Consider the following 21140-nt stretch of genomic DNA (forward strand, 5'->3'; position numbering starts at 1 on the left):
GGCGTCTGGGGTTGACGTTGCACTTAGGGAGGGGACTAAGCAAAGGGAACTCGTCCTCTGCCGTCCCACTCCCACGTGGCACAGCCCCCTGCCTCAGGAGCACGTGCTCCGGCTACTTCCTAGTATTCTGTACCTTCCCCAGCTTATCTCACATAGCACTGCCCACTGCCTCAGGACTTCTCTGTATCCAGCCCATCCCAGTTCACCACAACTCCGCCTACCACAGCCCCTGCCTCGGGAGCGTGAGCTCCGGTTACTTCCAAATACCCAGATCCTACCCCAATCTTGCCACAACCCCCCACTTGGCAGTAGCCAACATCAGACAGTCCCTCACAGTAATATGTAATACTATATGTAATATGTAATACTTTACTAATATGTTATAAATACATGTAGTGGTTCTCTCAGCAAAAAGTAACTTAGAGGTACTTTTCTGTACATGGGGATAAAATAACTAAATAGAATTTACTGGTATTAATGCTTTAAGAGCTTGGAAACTTTCAAATGGGTGCTTTCACTAAAGAATTTCTGCCCAAGAAAGAGAACTTATTTTCCCATTGTGTTTATCCAACTAGAATTCAATGGGGAAGAAATAGCTTACTTTTCTATCTTGAAGGGTTTGCTATGTCTCAGTATTTGTAGTCATTCTTCCATAAGGAAGAAAATAATTAACATGGACAAGAGCATATCCAGATCGAATGAAGCATCAAAAGGCCAGAAGGATTTCCTTAATCTTAGAAAAAGTTCAAAGGAGGTAAAGTGTAAAATCTTGCAATTATGTTATAAAATCTGTATAAAATTTTAAAAATTATGAACTAAAGCAAGACTGGAATGGAATGAAATTCACATAAAAAAGACCTAAAAATTCTGGGTAGTCATAATTTCAATACCAGCTAAAAGAGTATGAAGTTGACTTTTTTAAAAAGCAAAAATCTAGACTAGATCAGAAACAAATGTTCTCAGGGATTCTAAGCCTGGGGTATTAACTGTATTTCACCATAATGGGTTTATTTTGTAATACTATTTATTTTATTTTATGAATTTAAAAACATTCTGAGAAGGAATCCTTATGTTTCACCAGACTGCTGAAGGGATTCAGGACACAAAAAGAGGTTAAGAATCCCAGGTCTATAACGAAAATTGGGAATATGCCCTCTTAGTATTTCATTGGATAGAATATACCTGGAATTGTGTTCAGTTCCATGTGCATGTTTTAAGAACACTGACAAGCAAGCATTAATCCATAGGAGGTAACAAGTATGATAAAATCTCATGGATCCATATCATATTAGGAAGCACTGAAGGAATAAAAAATATTTTATCCAAAATCTATGTGAAATATAGATATTTTCCTTCAAATATTTTTAGGACTGTCTGATGGATGAAGAATCAAATTTATTCCATGTGACTTCAGGTTAAAGAAGCTCCCAGTGGTGGGAGCTACAAGGTCAATGGATGGGCAGATTTCAGCTCAATGAAGGGAAAATTTTTTAATACTGCACCTCCCTTGGAGGAACTGAAACCTTTTTAGGGTATTAAAATCTCTACCACTAGAAGTATCCAAGTAGATACTAGAAGACCAAGTTAGGGACATCATACAGGAATCCTGGACTGGATTGGAGGTTGTAATAGAAGATAATCAGGTGCTTTCAAAACTCTAAGAGCCCTATAACCTTCAAATCCACAAGACAACTGTCAATATCTATTTATCTAAATAAAACAGTAGTGAAATATAGGCTTGGAAAAGTGAGCCCTTTAAATAGTTAACAGTAGCTTTCTCTCCTCTTTGCCAAGGAAAGGATAACTTTCATTGGTCTAGTATCCATCCACATAGCCTCCCTGTACTCTTCTTTAATTGCAGTGCGCAGCTACTACTCCCCCCAGAACTCAGTACCTCATCATAAAATGAGGTAATAAATAGCACAGAACTGATGAGAAAAGTAAAGTTTGCAACCAACAGTTGAAGTTCAGAAATTTCTATATGAACAGACGTACTACAGATGACCAGTGATAGGAACTCACAAAGGACAAAATGGACTTTCTCAATAGCCAGGCTGAGATTTTGTACAACTAGACATCATCAGAAGATAACAGAATTGAGGCTCAAAATTCAGAATAAAAGCTAGAATTAAATGATATATAAACTGTGATTCTTCTTCCTCTCAGAATAGTTTATTAGAACACTGCTGGTATTTTAAAACTGCATTATTTCAACTTTATAAATTAAACTTTTGGGAAAAAAAAGGAAGTGACCCAAAAAAATGATACTTGAAGATAAAAGAAGGTATCTAGAACCTATATACAATCAAGTGTTTAATCCACTGTGATTTGAATTTAACAAAATGTAGGACTAGCTGTAGAAATACTAGGGCAATGAATTCATATCCATGCCTAGCAAAGAGTCAATTAGCAATTATCAGGTACCTACTATGTACCAGGCACTGCGCTACATGCTGGGGATACAAAGAAAGGCAAGAGTATTCCCAGCTCTCAAGGTGCTCCAGCCTAATGAGGGAGACAATAGGCAAACAATTATGTACAATATACAGGATAAATTGGACATATTCTCAGAGGGAAGGCATTAAAATTAAGAAGCACTGGTAAATGCTTCTTACAAAAGATGAGACATTAGCTGAAATCTGAAGGAAGTCAGAGAAGCTAGTAGGCAGAGATGAAGAAGAGTGTTCCGGGTATGGGGGACAGCCAGTGGGGAGTAGGGAGACAGCGTATTGTTTGGGAGAATCAGCAAGAAGGCCAGTGTCACAGAATGTAGGAAGAGTGGGAAGGGACCAGATTGTGAAGGGCTTTAAAAGCCAAACAGAGGACAGATGTGGGATGGATAATCCAAAAATTATTCATGGCTGGCTCTGGAATGCATTAGTATTCTGTAGCAGATGTACTACTCTCCCTTGTTGTTCAATCACTCAAATGTTTACTGAACACCTAAGTTCAAGATCCAATGTTTGGCAGAGTAGGGAAATGCAATAACTTACAGCTCTGCATTGTTTAAGTTGGTATTAAACTTAATAAATAGTTCCTGAGTAAATAAAAACTGGTGGAAGGAAGAGAAGGCTGATTTTGGATGTTTTGATTTCCCTGGACAACTGACATGTGAATTGAAAGTGGAATATATTGGTGACTTGATAAAATTAGAAAATGGTTGCTGAGTTCTACTTTAGAAAAAGAACCTGCTAAATTAAACCCAACACAGAGTAAACAGAAAAGCTTAGCAAATGCATATAGAGAAAATATTCACAAAGGTAAAATACTTCTTACAGTTAGGACTTCAGTAGTTATGGTTTTATCCATGGGATAACTTCTTCCATCAATGAAGACCACAACTCTATCACATCCTAGTAGGTTGTTGGAAGCTGAATGAAACTCTGAAGCCAAAGCTGTCACTTGCTGGTCCAGTTCCTGGTGATGCATCACTCAGAGACATACACTCTGGCACCGAGAAGCTCAAAATCTTTCTAGTGTGGTAGAACCTGTCAGGTCACATACTGCCAGTAATAATTTTTGATAATCCAAAGTTACTGCCATGCCATGACAAGGTACCAAGATAGAATTTTAGTGGAGAATTGTAAAATTCCTAGCCAATTTATGGACATTTCCTACTACTGCAAGGATTCTTAATTTTTTTTGTTTGTGTATGTCATGGATCGCATTTGGCAGTGATGCTTATGGACCTCTTTTCAAAATAATATTCTGTAAACAATCGTAATTTAAGGAAAAATGATAAATTTCAGTTAGAGGTATATAAAAGTAAAGATGTAGTTTTTTTTTTCTTCTCTGAATCAAGTTCATGGTTTCCCTAAAACAAGAAGCCCTGTTCAAATGTGTTATAAGGAACTGAAGTGTCAGTCAAATAAAAGCAATCAATTCAGTAATACCTAAAGTTAGTCAAGTAATTATTATTCAGTCTTAATCTCGCAAAAAGCAACTCCGTGAAATATATGCCATCAACCCTTGAAACTGAAGCGATTACTGTACCAAGTGTAAAGACATGACAATTCAGGAGACTCCATTATAAGAATATTAATGCCAAAGACATCAATCTTCAGCATTCACTATTCCCAAACCCAGCTGACGTTGTCTACTCACTTTTTGAAAGATCAAGGGTATCCTCGTCCCTGGGACTCTCTTCTGATCCTGCTCTAGCAATACTGACAGGGGAACACCAAAAAGGCCAGAGTCTGCACAAAGCAAAAGAAAATAGAACATTTCACATCTATTTCAAAGTATGAAAATAGGACAGAAAGAGATGATTTCAAAGCCATAAGCTTTCCTTGCACATTTGGAGCCCCTGACCTCATATTCAGCATGGCAGAGCTGAATGAATATATGCAATCAGGTTACTAAGTGTAATCAAACTAAATACTCTGGCAAAAGGCAAATATCCTTTCATTTCTTCTCCCACAAGAGTGGGAACTTCTATTTTAGCATAGATCAGAATTCAGAATGCTATAATGAATGAAATAATATAAAGGGACCATCTGCTTTTTCAGAAATCAGTTGGCAGTATGACCTTATTCAGCAAATCTGCTTTTCAGAAAATATAATGTAAGGAGAAGAACTTGGAAAAGATGTATGGAACTTTAAAAAGATCAGGAAAAAAATTCAAGAAGTTTATTTAACTATGCTATCAATCATCACATCATTGAAAAAAACTGCTGCTACTTCATATCTCTAAAGGGATCTAATACAGAAAAACATTCACAAAACTTTTCTTAAACTGAGGTTAAAAAAATTAACTATTTAATGTCATTTCTATTTATGTTCAGAAAATAATATCTGTATTGGAAGAGAAAAATTAAATTATCCATCATGAAACATTTATTGAGCATTTACTATGTACCAGGCACTGTGATAAGTGGTGAGAGTACCCCGATAGAAGTGAAACATTCTCCCTAGACCAGAAGTTTCCAAACTTATTTGGGCTACCACCCCTTTTTAAAAAAAAATTACTCAGCACCCCCCCGGAAATCTTTCTTTAACCTTTTAACATTTTTTTAAAATTTTCATCATTTAAAAAAATACATATATATTTTAATGATGCATCTTAAATTTAATAATTTATTGTAAATATATGGGTTTTTTCATGCATTGAAATTTTGATTATGCAAATATTGTATCACATTACCTTATAGCATCATATTTTAAACAAGTCATTACACATATTCCTGCCAATGCATGCTGTACATCGTCACAACACACTCAGCTCATCTGCCAACACTTTCTTGTTAAGACCTGTCAGCGGACTTGACCATTGAGTGGTTGTAACTTGCATTTTGTGTGTTTGTTTGCAAAATAATGTAATCATTATGACTTTAACTGTCACACAACAGATAAAACATATACAAACAATTTTTCAAAATTTCCTTATCTTCTCTTTTTTCCTTATGCTTCCACCACCTCCTTATTTTTATTCAATGCCCCCTAATTGCACGGAGGCTACTACTGCACCCCCCACCCCCCATCATTCTAGCTCCTTGAGCTCTAGGACTGCTTTTTGCCTTTGTCTCTCCAGCACTTAGCACAGTGCCTACACATAGTAGGTGTATAATAAATGCTAGTTCATTCATAGTCTTAAGGAACTTACATTCCATTGGGAGCAAGAGCCCTACCACACACATATATGAATATATACAAAATAAATACAAGGCTATTCAATTACATTGTAATTTATAAAACACTATATGCATCCTCTCATGGGAACCTCATGACCACTTTTTACAAATATTGTTAATCTCCATTTCACAATTGAGAAAAATGAAGTTGAGGAGTTAAGTGACTAGCCATTTAAGCATTAGAACTATCACTCAAATACTGGCCTTGTGACTTTAAATCCAATACTTTTTTTTATCACATCAATCCTAGAAAAAGTAGAAACAGTTGGCTTACTATTAATTTCTCTACTCTAACCATCGGTCCAAACTATTTAAAAGGAATGAGATCCTCTAGGATAAGAGGGTGCAAAGATCCTTAATTCTTAATCCCAACTGGCAAAGGACTTTTTAGGACTTTTTGAGAGACAAGAGTATCAGGATTTAAAAAAGAAGCATGGATGGAAAAAAACAAACAAAAAAAAACTTCAGCTTCTCAATGGTTTTCTAAGCAATTTCTACCCAGTTTCCACTATAGGAAATCCCTTTATGGTTCAGTAAGAAAGCCCTGAGGAACTATGATTATGCCATAAAAATCCATGGTGGGTCTTTGGAAAAACCTACAGAAAAGCAAAACTGAGGAGTGAACAGGGTTATTGCACAAATCTAATGGGTACAGAAGTGATACCACTCGAGGGACATGGATTGCATCGGTCATTTTCTCCCAGGTGAGGAAACTCTCTTTACCAATACAGATCTGTACATTCTCTGCAAGTTACAGTCTTAGAGAATTGCCTAGAGCACTGAGATTAAGTGATTTGTCCAGGATTACACAGCTAGCATGTGTCAGAGGTAGCCAGGTCTTTCTGGCTTCAAAGCTGCTTCTCTTGATTCCACTACATTCTGAAAAAAAAATCAGATTTTACTAGTAAGTCTAAGTAAGACGAGTTCCTGTATAATGTTTCACAGAAGAGGAGGAATCTGTGATTCACAAACTTGATTTTCTAAATAGTGTGATAGCACTGCAATTAGTAAAGCTAACAATGACCAACAAAATAAGGTGGATATTGTGGGGATGGAGGGAAATTACAACTACCCCAAGGGGTCAGACTACCACTTTATGAATTGTTTAAAAAGTCATCTTGTCATCTTCATTCTCTCTCAATCATAGGGACAGGCATGAAATTATTTATGATCCTTATATAAGCTCTATTATTGAAATATAAGATGTGATTATTACTCCTGAAGCACTATTCTCTAGAGTTGAATTTGTAGATGAATCAATAAGTACACCAAACACAGCACTGGAGCATGTAGAATTGACAAAAAAATGACATTATCAAATGGAGTGAGAAGTCATCTCTCCTGAATTCTCTTAACAGGAACTTTTAATAGTTTCTTCTTATCTGCCCCCAGTCCCCATAACATGATGTAGTGAGTTCTATACTCAATATGTAAGGTGTGAAAAACTCAATATTACAACTCTGCCACTCGTACTTAGTTTTGTTCCATGGGCATAATGGCAAAAAGCCAAAATCATCTTTGCTGTCTCTTCATGAGAGAATTTAATGATTTTCATTAAATGCCTTTACCTTTTGTTTTCATTTTTACAGCTTTTTGCTGCTTTAGCTCGATTCCAAGTATATCATATAGTGCAGTCAACTCAATGAGAGCTAAATAGCAAACCTTCTTCATGTCCTGGGGTGCCAGGTCACCAATCCTTGTGTTACCCGTTTTGTCCTTTGGCAGTCTGAAACTCTATAAGAAATACCATAAATGGAGTAAGTATTTAGAGGGTAAATTTGCCTTTGAAATATGAGGATGAAAAGGAGTAATTAGTTTACAGGGAAATTATGATTAAAATTAGGATCAAGAATTTTCTAAAGGAAGAAAGATGAAAGTGACCAATGAAAGTGACCATAGAGCCTGGAGCAATGTTGACCTGGATTAAAACTTAATGTACTTTGACTCATACACATGCGCACGCGCGCACACACACACACACACACACACACATTCATTCTATGCATTTTTGGAGATCAGGAAAGGGAAGAATGTGGTATCTTCATTACAAAGAAAATAGTAAGATAAATGGGGAATTATGTAAAAGGAGATCAAAGAACACCAGTAATTTTAATTAGAAAATTAGCCAAGACCAGAAATCAAATGCTTAAATATTGGAAAGAGTTATAAGAGCCAGGTAGGTTGGTTTGCTACTTTCCACCCTCCACTTCTTCTAGTAATTATACGCTACCATAGCATACCTATACACTAAACATGTAAAAGAAACATAAAAAGCACATTTGAGGGTCTAGAATGTACCCAGCAAATCTTCCCAGCACAGCCCATCTCCTCATCCAATGACCTAGGTATAGGTTAGAGAGTCAAATTCTGAGTCCCTAGTCACATTTAGGGCAGTAGGACAAAGGTAAGGCCTTGAGAAAAGAATTTCATTTTCTTCCCTGTTGGTTCTGTCACTTTACTTCCCTTCTCCTCACCTAACCCCTCACGTAGCCCTCCCTGACTTCCAGATCACACATTTGACAACCACTCTTGTCTAGTAGGAAAAAAATAAAAATTGTAGAACAGATTAAACTGAGACAGAGAGGAAAACATGAACAATAGGGAGATGCCAAAGAAAGGAAGCAAGCAGTATGATGGAGTATAACAAATTTGTTGACACTCTCCCAATGCAGTCTCCTCTATTTATTACTCTCTTTCCCTTGTTTTCTGCACTATTCTAATAACAGGGTTGCCTCCCCCCAAAAAAGGAAAGAGCATCATTGCAGTTTTAATTAAAAACAAAATTTAAGTTCAGAAGAAAAACAGAAGGAAACACCAACTAGGGGGACAGCTTTGAAAGTTACATGATTAATGTATTATATCATTTTTTTAAAAAAAAAAAGCTCTACAGAACAGAGATTCAAAGTTTCAAAGATAATCCTTATTTTATGTTTTATTTTGTATATAAGAGTGTTCATTTTATTTGGCATTGTTGTTTTGAATAATAATATATATTTTTTGCAGATCGAAGCATACTATTTGCTCTCCTTTTCTTTTGTTGTTTTATTTTGGTTCTTTCTCGTGATTCCTCCTATTGGTTCTGATTCTTCTTTACATCATGACTAATGTGAAAACATGCTTAAATGTAGAAGTAGAGCCTGTATCAGATTACACACTGTCTTGGGGAGGGGGGAAGGGGAGAAAATTTAAAATTCAAAATCTTATGGAAGCGAATATTGAAAACTAGTAGCAAATAAATAAGTTATTTTATATATATATATATGTGTGTGTATATATGTTTTTTAAATCACAAGTACTGACCCAATAAATCCATCCCTTCTACTACTGAGACCCACCTCCATTCATGCATGATTCACGCAGAAGCTGAGTATCAGAATCATCTATTACTTTATCAGCCTCTCAGCCTCCTACACATCTCTGCTCCTAACACAAACACACACACACACACACACACACACACACACACACCCCTATATGTCCTACCGAACTTCCTGTCGTTTGGAATGAGAATTCCTTCTGAGAAAAAAAATCTTATTTCCTCATCTTTTTTTTCTGTTCTAACAACAGAATAGTTGGGAACTCTGTCTCAAATTAGTTCGAAAGGAAAAAAGTCTGAACCCTTTACATGTATATAACATTAGCTCTATTGTTTATGACCTATTTAAAGAAATGACCCCCTTCTCCTGGGGTCAAAGAGTAGGTTGTTATAAGAGATAAGTATAAAAGGCATCCATTGTTTTCACAATATACTCTTCTTTTAAACATGTTCTGGTAAAGTTCAAATTGGACTCGTTTGTAATTCAACTTCTTTTTTGATTCTAGATTATCTATAAGACAATCACAGCACTGAGGAAAGTGCCCTCAGGGCTAATATTGGTTTCCTCCCCATAGCAGCCTTACACACACATAATGTTTTGTTCCTATTAATACGTGATCATCTAATTGTCACTAAGAATGTATTTCCATTAAAACTGTCACCAGTTAAGTATTTTGTAATTAATATTTGACTTTTTTTTTAAAAAATGGGATGTTGGGACTAGAACTGTGATTTCATTAAAGGAAGTTCCTCATGGGGAAACTCTCTCTACAACTTCCATTCTTAGACAGTTGCTGAGCATTGGGCCTTGCCAACAGTCACCTTGCCAGTATGTGGCATGGGCTTGTCTTGAACCCAAATCAGGCAACAAGGTGGCACAGTGGGATAGAGTGCTGAGCCTGGAATCAGGAAGACCTTAGTTCAAATCCAGCCTCCGATAATTACTAGCTATGTTTCCCTGGGCAAGTCACTTTGCCTCAGTTTCCTCATCTGTAAAATGGAGATGATAATAACGGTACTTACCTCCCAGGATTATTGTGAGGATCAAATGAGATAATAATTGCAAAGCACTTAGCACAGTTTCAGGAATATAATAAGTGCTATATAAATATTAGCTATGATTATGATTATTCAGGCTCTATCCATTTTGACACACTGCATCTCTTGGATTATTATTAAAAAAGTAAGTAGGCACAGGGAAAGTAACAAGGAAATGAACATGAGGTTCTTCAGGAAATCAGCAATTCAGGGTAGACAATTACTATTCAGAAAGATTAGTTTAAGATCTATGCCCTACAATGAAGGAGATATGTTATCAATTCAGGGATGAAATAAATATTTATTGGCTTGTCAACTTTAAACCTTCCAGGTTGTTGGTGTAGAATTGACTGGTAGAATTCAATCTGGTGAGATCATCTTATAATTGCTAAGAATGGCACCCAGATTTTTCCTGAGCCTAACCCTAAACCCATTGTTCTGAACTGCTAAAGGCCAATAACTAACCACATAGAAAAGATGATCCAATATCAAATTGAAATCATCATAACATTCCAAAAAGAGAAACGCGATGTAATAATTGAAGCATTATCCCAGATAAATATTCAAAGAAGCCTAAAATATTATTACTTCAAGCAGTTGGCTTACCTAGCAATTTTTTTTTTTTTAACACAGCACCTAATAAAAAGAATGAACTCTTTATCCCAATGTTTAATTCATGGTAGAACCTTTAAATATTTATGAAATTTCCTTACATTTTTGTTTAGTTAATGGAGTAGATTGTCTAGTTTGTTGAGAGCAAGGAACGTGATTCAGCAGAAGCTACTCTGTCTTTCTGCTTGCTTAAAAATAGAATTAAAGACTTCTCAAAAATTCAGTGTTTTGTAGTCAATCTTCATTCATTCATTAATTCATTCCACATATGTTAAGAGAATGCATGCCATATAAGGCCTACTTAGTTTCAGGGGCATATGAAGCCTCAAGTGATATACGTACAGGTAATGAATTGTACTCTTCTTTGTTCTCCAGAGGCTTTTCTTTTGAGGTCTCTTTCAAATTGGCTGCTTGCTCTGCAAAGGAAATCTCTAAGTTGATGTCCGTTTCAGAAACAGGTACATCTTCAGGTAGACATGGGCTGTTCTTCTCACTAATTCCAAAGTTAGAGGCCAGATCTGGACATAAGAGACCCAAAGTCAACAATATTATATATGTTATATTTCTGCTACTTTTATTTTATTATAATACGGTCAATGCCCTGTGTTGATGTAGGTACTTCTTCTACAAAGCAAGTCATAAACCTTCTCTAATTCATTAGACAATAGTTAAAAGTTATGTCTGAAAAAAATAGCTAGCATTTATACAGTACTTTAAGATTTGCAAAGGGCTTTTATACAAGTTATCTCATTTGATTCTTAAAAAAACTCTGAGGTAAGAGCTACTTTTATTTACATTTTATAGATGAGGATCTTGAAGCTGAGAGAGACCACTGATTTGCCCAGTCACACAGCTAATAAATGTGAGGCAGGATTTGTCCCCAAGTCCACTGTGCCACCTGGTGACCATAATCAAAAACCATTACCTTGTGGACAAAATGTCAAGATGCCTCTCCAGAAATAGACAGAATGGCTTTTGGGAAAGAAATATGCCAGCTATTACCAGGCTTATATTTGAAGTCTTTCTAGCTTCATAGAAACTGACAAGGAGGGTTCCACTCCAAAGACATAGCCTTTGAAAACCAAGGTAACCTATATATCATAGAAGAAGTACTGAAGGACTTTAGTGGGTGCTATTTATACACAAAAAAGATGATAAATGGAAAATCCAGAAAATAAATTGAAAAATGGTCCATAACAAAGGGACTTTCCAAGGAAGTATAAACACAACTGATTTATTGACTATTCATCTTCACCTTCTCTCTATATAACCATACTTACCTATGTCTTATAATAGATTACATTAAAAAAACACTATTAGTGGCCATCAACTTTACTAAACTAAGGAATAAGTTAATAAGACAGTGCTGTATATTAAACATGCACTTGTTTAGCAAAGTAGGCATAGGACTGGCTGAGATTCTTTCACAGTGCCAACACCATATTTCTCTACCTGTTTGGTGCTTAAAAAAAAAAAAAAATTCCTGGAATAAAACTCCCTCCCCACCCTGACCTGCCCTTTACTGGAATTTCACCTACTTAGTATTCTGAGAATTTCAAAGCCAGAAGTGCCAAAAAGCTAATAGCTGTGAGTCAGGGCTGGAGCCAGTTGGTACCAAAACAAACTGGTAGAAGAATACAAAGGTACCCAGAGGATCCTTGGGCCATGGATGTTAGTCAGAGATGTTCTGAACTTCATCATCATTTCCAAGGATTATTTTTTTTCTCCAGTCATGAAAGTCTTTATTAAGTCTAAACTTCTCTGCTGAAACAAGCAGCTTGAACTTCTGATGATGAGTCTTCTAAGTAAAACTGTCCAGGAAACTTTTCAGCTTTGAACATAGCACATACTGAAACAGCCTGGGTGAGAAAAACTGTTGTGTTGCAGTTTGTTCTGATTTTTTTCATCCTATTCATTCTGTTCACAGTTTAAAAGCTCTGAGTTGCGCAATAAAAGCGTACACACCATCCACACCCTCACCCAGTGACATAGGAGTTTGATGAATTTTTGAAAGACCCCTGGGAAAAACAAAACAAAAACAGACTTGGATGGAAATTAAAATGAAGATGTTTGGGAAGAAATCAGGATACCAATAATTTTGTGTGTATGAGTGCGTGTATTATTTTTAAATCCAAAGAAAAACAAGAAATACAAATGTAGCCTTCTAAAATTCTTGTATATTTTTGTTGTTGTTGAGTACTTTTTCAGTCATGTCCAACTCTTTGTATTCCATCTGGGGTTTTCTTGGCAAAGACAGTAGAGTGGTTTGCCATTTCCTTCTCCAGTTCATTTTATAGATGAGAAAACTGAGGCAAACAGGGTGAAGTGACTTGCCCAGGGTCACACAGCTAGTAAATGTCTTGAAGATGGATTTGAACTCAGGAAGATGTCTTGCTGACTTTTATCTATTGTACCACCCACTTATTTTCCCCCAAACCCCACTTATATTGAATCTCACAGCTACTTAAGTCCACCTTTTGCTCCTTTACTTTTAAAGCAGCACAAATTTAAAGCTTTATTACTATTGCTATTAACAATAACAATAATAATAATGTACCTATATCCAAATAATGAGAAAAGCAAACAAGCCATCAATGATTATTACACAATGGTGCCATTTCTCCTTAAGAACCAAACCCAAACTATGAATACATTTTTTTAAAATTGGCATCCTATTAACTGTTAATTTTTTGTTTTGAGCTGGTGACCAAAGTGTCAAGGCAAGGTTTTTTCATTCTATGTTGCCCCATTTTTATTCCAGTTCATACCTTCCTGTGACTGTGTGCTTGTTACCTAGGAAACAGCTGTAAAGAAGAGAGCTGATTGGACACTTTTTAAAATTAGTAACTATTTTGAACCACCTTATATGCAGCTGAGAATTTTTTCAGAAAATACTGTCCTCTCTGACTATTCCCCTACTAAAAAAAGAAAAAGGCACAATGAAGACAGTAATTGTTTTTTCCAAAGCAATTAGATCTTGCTAGAAATAACACTTGGTAGTAGAAGAAATAGGACAGGAATAAAGAAAGATATAAAACACACATAAAACAAAAAATTTCCTCCCCCACACTGAGAAAGAAAAAGTACTGAATAGAAGCATACAAGTTAACACAACTATGGTATATCTAGTCATTCGGCTGTTATACAGAGAGGAATTTCGCTTTCAAATTAAAATCCAAGAGTTGAGCATATAATTCACTACCAAGCAGCCAAAGTGGTAATGAGTCATATCCATCACAGAATAATAATTGGATTATTGTTTATTGTGAGATGGGAATTAACACATGGTACTAAGAGATGTCATTTGGCTCTTGTACTAAACTCCAAAGGTGTGAATTCACTTAATTCTTTTCCCTCAGTTTCCCATTTGGGGGATGGAGTCAAAGTACTATGCCACAGATATTTTGTAAGACTCCTTAAAGATGACTGTTCTCTTGCCATTCACACTCATGTTACAAAAATCCAAAGGGAACTTGCTATAAAATTGTTTTCCCCTTCTCCAAAGTACCAGATAGGAGATAATAAAATATAACTATTTTTTAAAAGAATGATGGATTTTCCATTATACTTTCCATTATATTTATTCATGGAGAAAATTTGTGTGCACAATAATGGGAGATTATCCTACAGATAATTAAGGCCCGTTTTCAAATATGAAAAGTCCTACATTTGCACTAGAACAGTCTTAGAGCTATCTAAATTAGAGAACAAAAATAATTCAAATTAACGTGTATAAAAATCAAGTGTTGGAAAGGCATTCTGAATGAATCACGGCACTTCCACCCTCAGGGAGTCTGCTGGGACAGGCACACTTTTGAATGAACCCCAAGACAGTGCTTCCCATCAGTCTCTTCAAATTTTTCTGCTGTTTGCCTAACACTGGTTTCTTCACTGGCTGAAAAAGAGCAATGCACAGTACTGAACCCAGGTGCAGTTGTAAACACTGGGAGACTAGCATGACTTTACTTGACTTTAATTGATTCTCTTGTTATGCTAATTTGAGGATCTGGGCCCACTTCACAGTATGCTGGCCAAAGCAGATGTAAATCAGGGAACAAGTAGGTCACACTCCCCCTGCCTGGTTGGTACAAGCACTGTTTCTGGCAAAGGCTTCTGGCCCTTTAAACTTCCCACTTGTATAGACTGCAGCCTGGGCTCCAGAAAAGAGGGGAAAGACCCGATGGTCAAGCTCTCTTCAGTGACTGGGTGACTGCCAGCCACAAAACCCTAAAAGCCCAAAGTACAGCTAATCTTCCCATATTACAGGGGTTAGGGGCCCAGCACTGCTTCGGAATCCCTGAGATCTGGAATATTTGCATAAATTTTTTTGGCCTCTCTTCATATCAGAGAAGAGATATGAATTTTTTTTCTTTTATGGGGTGTTTTTAGTACCTTATTGTAAAATCTGGGTTAATTATTTGGTCATAGGCTCTATATCATCTACTAGCCTTTGCACGTCGTCTGCGGCTTCGCAAAACTCCCCAAAAATTCCCATTTAATTTCTTATGCTAACCCATAATATATACATATTGAAACCGTGTTGGGGAAAGTCGCAATGTGGAAGGGATAACTCTATATATTCACGCTAGCATAAGTTGTCCACTTCTAGTCTCAAACCAGCATTTCGGCAATCCAAAGTTGTATTTTCCTACCAGTGAAATATTTACTGGTAAAAAGGTTGGGGGGAGAGGAAAAGTTACCTCTGAAGACAACTGGTCACTTAATAACTGGATGAAATTCTCTATCCGCAGAATGTAAATAAAACCATATTAACTATATATCAGCTATAATAGTTAGCATTTATATAGTACCTTAAGGTTTACAAAGCGCTTTTCAAATATTATCTCATTTGATCCTCATGAGAAGCCTAGGAGGTAGGTGCTATTATTACTCCCATTTTACAGATGAGGAAACTGAGGCAAACAAAGATTAAGTGGCTTGCCTAGGATCACATGACTAGTAAATGTGTAAGGCAGGATTTGAGGTCAAATTTTCCTGACTCCAAGTCCAGGTGTCTATCAATTGTGCCATCTAGCTGCCTCATATATTAAAGATGAAGGCATAAAATATTTCCACATACGTAGTGCTTCCTATAAAAATTAAAATTGGTGAAGAGTAAGAGGCAAGTTTCTATGAATGTGACTGGGGAGGAACAAAAGAATGATTTCTCAGGAGGCAACTGAGGGGTTATAGGATTTAATTACTACTACTACTACTACTACTACTACTAATAACAGCTATATAGCTGTTTAGATTTACATATATATATGTGTATGTATATAGCACTTTAAAGTTTGTGAAATATTTTGGATGTGTTATCTCATTTGAAGAAGTAGCTAGGGCTTTAGTGGATAAAGTCAGGAAGACCTGAGTTCAAATACAGATTCAGACATATACTAAGCTGTGCGACCCTGGACACATCACTTAACCTGTTTGCTTCAGTTTCCTCATCTGCAAAATGAGGATAATCATAGCACTAATCTCTTAGGGTTGTTGTGAGGATGAAATGAAATAATATTTATAAAGTGCTTAACACAGTGCCTGACACATAGTAAGAGCTATAAAAGTGTTAGCTATTCTTATTATAAAGGGCTGGGTCTGGAATCAGGAAGACCTGAATTCAAATTTGGCCTCAGACACTTATTAGCTGTGTGACCCTGGGCAAGTCACTTATTTACTTCTGTCTGCCTCATGTCCCTCAACTGTAAAATGGGAATAATACTTACCTCACAGGGTTGTTATGAGATCAAATGAGGTAATATTTATAAAAAGCATTTAATACAGTGCCTGGCACAGAGTAGGCTCTTAATAAATGCTTTTCCCTCCCCCTTTGCTTAATCTCAACAATCCCATGATAGATGATGTTATACTCATTTACAAAGGAGGGAGCAGAGATACAGAGAGGGTAAGAAACGAGTCCAGATTCATACAAGACTAAGTGTCACAGGCAGGATTTGAACTCAGGTCTTCTTGACTCTCAGTTCCAACACTACCACTTAGCTGTCTTTTAAAGCTAAAAGGATTACAGTCTTCAATGAGAACAGAGGAAATTAAGGCCTAGAGAAGCTAAGTAGATTGCCCAAGGTCACACAAGTAAGAAGTAGTACAGGTGGGATATGAACTCCAGTCCCAAATTCATCACTCTTTCTATTGAACCATGCTGAATCTGAGATAATCAAATCTAGTGCCATGTTTTAGAAAGGAAGAAATTGAGGGCCAGGGTGATTTGCCCAAGGCAGTAAATAGCAGGACTGGGAATGAAAGCAGGTGAAAGGCCCAATGATTGATTTGCCACCTTAAATTAATAATTGACAATGGAATTTTTTAAAAAAATGAACTCTGGGGGCAGCTATGTGGCGCGGTGGATAGAGCATCGGCCCTGAAGTCAGGAGGACATGAGTTCAAATCTGACCTCAGACCAAACACTTGACACTTACTAGCTGTGTGACCCTGGGCAAGTCACTTAACCCCAAATGCCTAAAAAGGAAAAAGAAAAAATGAACTCTAAGGCTCCTTCTAACTCCACGATTCCATAAATCTAGTCAAACATCCTTGGAGAAAGATTAGGAAATTCCTTAGTGGAAGACCAAACCAGTCCAGGCTTGCTGGTACCCTCAACTGACTTTATGTTGCTCTTTTCCCCATCTCTTTCCTGGGTTCTCAATGCTGGTCCTCATCCTCCTCTAGCTTGAAATACCAATCCTACCATTGAGATTCTACCTAATTGTGGAAGAATCTGATGTCCTTTCCCATTGAAAAATAGCTTTATATAATACTTTGAGGTTTCCAAAGCATTTTACATATGTTAACTCATTTGAGACTCACAATAACCTTGTGAAGTAGGTGCTACGGAGTAGGAAAACTGAGGCTGAGAGAGATTAAATGACTTGTCCAGTTACAGAGCTAATTAGGGTATGAGGCAGGATTCAAACTTAAGTCCTTTCTAACTCCAACCCCAGCACTCTATCCATTGCACCCCTTGCCACTGTGGTGCCCCACTACATGGACCCTCTACTCTCCTTTTCCTGTTATTCTAAAGATTCTCTGATGCTTGAATTGAGTTTGTCAGATACCAACACATTCTGCTTATATATAGAAGTATGATGGAAATACTACTACTGCCATCAAATGATGAGGTCACAGGCCTACAATTCTGTACAATGCCATTTTTGTTTTTTTTAAACCAATGACTAAAGACCTAGATTAGCTGGGGGATCGAACTGGGTTAGAGGGTATAGTAGACCCACCATACCACCATAACTCCTGTGACTGTTTCTCTCTGTGTACTTTCTGTACATTTCCTAGACTAATTCCCATGCGCGGACAAACCCAGATACTGACAGCAAGAAAGGAGGATGCATGTCTGACATGCCGTCAGGACAACTGAACTATGCTGTGTGATAAAGCACTGCTAATTAAAAGCCTGAACCCAAACTTTTCAGTGTAATATGAGAGACTCAATGCATTGCAACTTGGAAATGGTCAAGTTTTTACTTTTCTATTTAGCATAATGGTTAACAGTCAAGAGTTTCTCTTATTACCAATTCATATCTTATGTATTTGAATATCTAAATTCTCTTAAAAACTATGTATGTGGAAATACTATATCCCACAAGGATAAAAGTAAAATTAACAAAGAACTATGATATAATTAAATAAGAAATAAAATTCAGCAGGACTAGCCACTATCATTTTTATGTGAGGAATTTTTAGCCTTTCTAAAAATTAATCTAGTACTATTTACTGAATAATAATAATAGCTAATATTTATATGACATTAATTATGTGCCAGGCATTGTACTAAGTACTTTATAATTATTATCTCATTTGATAATCACAGAATCACTGGGAAGAGGTGCTATTATTATCTCCATTTAACAAGACAAATAAATGATAAATGACTTGCCCAGGGTCACACAGCTAGTTAAGTGTCCAAGGATGGATTTGAACCCAGATCTTCCTGACTCCAGGCTTACTTCTCTATTGAACCACTGAGCTGTATACTTGAATGCCTCAAATATACTAGTCCCTGTGAGATTAAACTCTATGGAACAATACTTTAGTGTTTTTTATGTAATAGTATCAGCAGCAAGTGAATTTTCTAACAGGTCATGAATTTTTATTCAACCAATAATGGGAAAAATAAAAGAGAAATGGCACTACCTACCATGTTTTTCTTTATATTTGTTTTCATTTGTCCCGACTGATTCCAATTCACTGCCATATGGAACCTAAAGATAGAAAAACAAGCCGTTTAGTCAGACTGAATTACAAACAGAAAAAAAAAATCACTATAAATACAGTAATTCTATTAATCTTAGACAATGAGATACTTACTGGAATTACACCAAACTAAACAAATAAATAAATACTAAGCTTACTAATCAGCTAACCAACAGATAATCCCTGTGCATCGACAATGTGGGAAGAAGAATTAGAAACAAGTCACCACAGCCACCACCACCATCATCAAGAAATTCACAATCCAGGTAGAGAAAAGAATATATATAAATGTGTTTAAATGTCTATATGTATGTGTATACACACACACACACACACACACACACACACACACACACAAAAACAGAGTTGTTAAGTCATTTTCAGTTGTGTCCAGCCCTTTGTGACTCCATTTGGGGTTTTCTTGGCAAAGATAATGGAGTGGTTTGCCATTTCCTTCCCCAGCTCATTTTACAGATAAGGAAACTGAGGCAAACAGGGTTAAGTGACTTGCCTAGGGTCAGACAGCTCGTAAGTGTCTGAGATTTGAGCTCAGGAAGATGAGTCTTTTTGACTCCAGGTCCGGTGCTCTATCCACTGCACCACCTAGCTGACTAATACACCCACAATATAGACACAGACAGACAGACAGACACACACACACACACACACACACAAACCCGTTAGAGGCATTATCTCATTGACATGGGTACTTCTGTATGCTACTTGCTTACACCCTTGCCTAAGTCTTCCATAAATGTGACCAATTCACTGGAGGTTATGTCTTCCATCTTTTAAATCATTATAGATACCAGGGAGGGGCAGTTCACCTGTTTCCTCTCTTGCTACATAAAGGACCGGTAACCTCTTTTTCTAGTCATAGAGTCACAGATTCAGAGTTGGAAGGGACTTTAGGGCAAACCCCTCATTTCACAGGTGGGGAAATCCGAGGCCCAGTGAGGTTAAGTCACCAAGGTCACCCAGGGAACAAGTGGAAGAACAAGGATTCCAACTTATCTCCAAATCCATTATTTTTTCCACTGCACTGTCACAATGCTGCCTGTGTGTGTGTGTGTGTGTGTGTGTGTGTGTGTACTTGAAAATTACTGCTGGTAATATGTTTTAGCCAGGTGCTTTCTTTTTGGAGGTGGGGGTAGGGTGAAATAATGGGGTTAAGTGACTTGCCCAGGGTCATACAGCTAATAAGTGTCAAGTGTCTGGGGCTGGATTTGAACACAGGTCCTCCTGACTCCAGGTCTGGTGCTCTACCCACTGAACCACCTAGCTGGGCCCCATTGGTTTCAAACTCAAACAGGAAGGTGAGGGTGATGGGGGGGCCACCACTAAACCCTACATAAGGATCCCTGTGGCACATATTGACTCAGAAAACCACCTATTAACATTATCAATGTTCACTTATATTTTTATTTGTTTTGTTAAATATTTCCCAATTTCATTTTAATCTAGTTCAGGCCGCATTCGGGAGTGTTGCTTTTCTGTGTTTGATAACCCTTCTTTAGCCAATTTAGTTACATCGTATGTCTTTTCAATGAATCTTTGGCTCATCTACAACTCTGCTTCTTCTGAAATCATGGCCATCTATGATTCACTGAAATTTGGACTCACTGAAGAATACTACTGTTGGCAATAAATTCTATAACAGTTCCAATTCTCTGATCTGTACACAGGAGTTTGAGTTATCATCTCCCCAGGGTTTACAGGAAGAGGGTACAAGTGTGGCTGATCCCTTTCCTCAGGAAGGAGGGGCCAATTTGAATTTTCTTCATTTTATTTACTCTGTGGAATTTCAAGAGTATTAGTATAGTAATGAATTAATGGGGAGCTAGGTAGAGGACAGGTTCTGGACTCAGAAAGACTGAGTTCACATCCAACCTCAAACACTTACTAGCTACACAACCCTGGGCAAATCACTTAACCCTGTTTGCTTCAGTTTCCTCATCTGTAAAGTGAGCTGGAGAAGGAAATGGCAAACCACTCTAGTATCTTTGCCAAGAAAACCCCAAATGGCATCACGAAGAGCTGGTCATGACTGAAAATGACTGAAAAACAACACCGAATGAATGAAGTTTAACCAAATCATTCCCCTCCTATGCATTAGTCAATGCATATTCCCTGAACACAGAAAAAATGGAAAAAGCTTAATTACAGTTACAATTGCATATTCTACCACATGAAATGTGCTGAGAACTATACTCCTTAAGCTGGTAGGCGACAGGTGTGTTTTCCTGACCACTCAGAGAAGAGATTAAAGAAGCACTAGAAAAGATGTGCTCCTATATTGTATCTTCCATTACCTTACTGGT

At 37.0% G+C, this 21140-nt stretch overlaps 1 protein-coding gene across 1 annotated transcript in view; it reads right to left on the minus strand.

The window, feature by feature from the left end:
- ARHGAP18 (Rho GTPase activating protein 18) overlaps positions 1-21140 on the minus strand; it is a 168115-nt gene that overhangs the window by 46723 nt on the left and 100252 nt on the right. The window contains exons 4-7 of the mRNA XM_027848567.1: positions 18764-18827; positions 10939-11114; positions 7199-7364; positions 4105-4196 (exon numbers count right to left, since the gene is read on the minus strand). Coding sequence (XP_027704368.1) covers positions 4105-4196; positions 7199-7364; positions 10939-11114; positions 18764-18827 — 498 coding nt within the window. The remainder of the gene's footprint in view (positions 1-4104; positions 4197-7198; positions 7365-10938; positions 11115-18763; positions 18828-21140) is intronic.

The sequence above is a fragment of the Vombatus ursinus genome, unplaced genomic scaffold (assembly GCF_900497805.2).
Source record: "Vombatus ursinus unplaced genomic scaffold, bare-nosed wombat genome assembly UNPS02006779.1, whole genome shotgun sequence".
In the NCBI taxonomy this organism is placed as follows: domain Eukaryota; kingdom Metazoa; phylum Chordata; class Mammalia; order Diprotodontia; family Vombatidae; genus Vombatus; species Vombatus ursinus.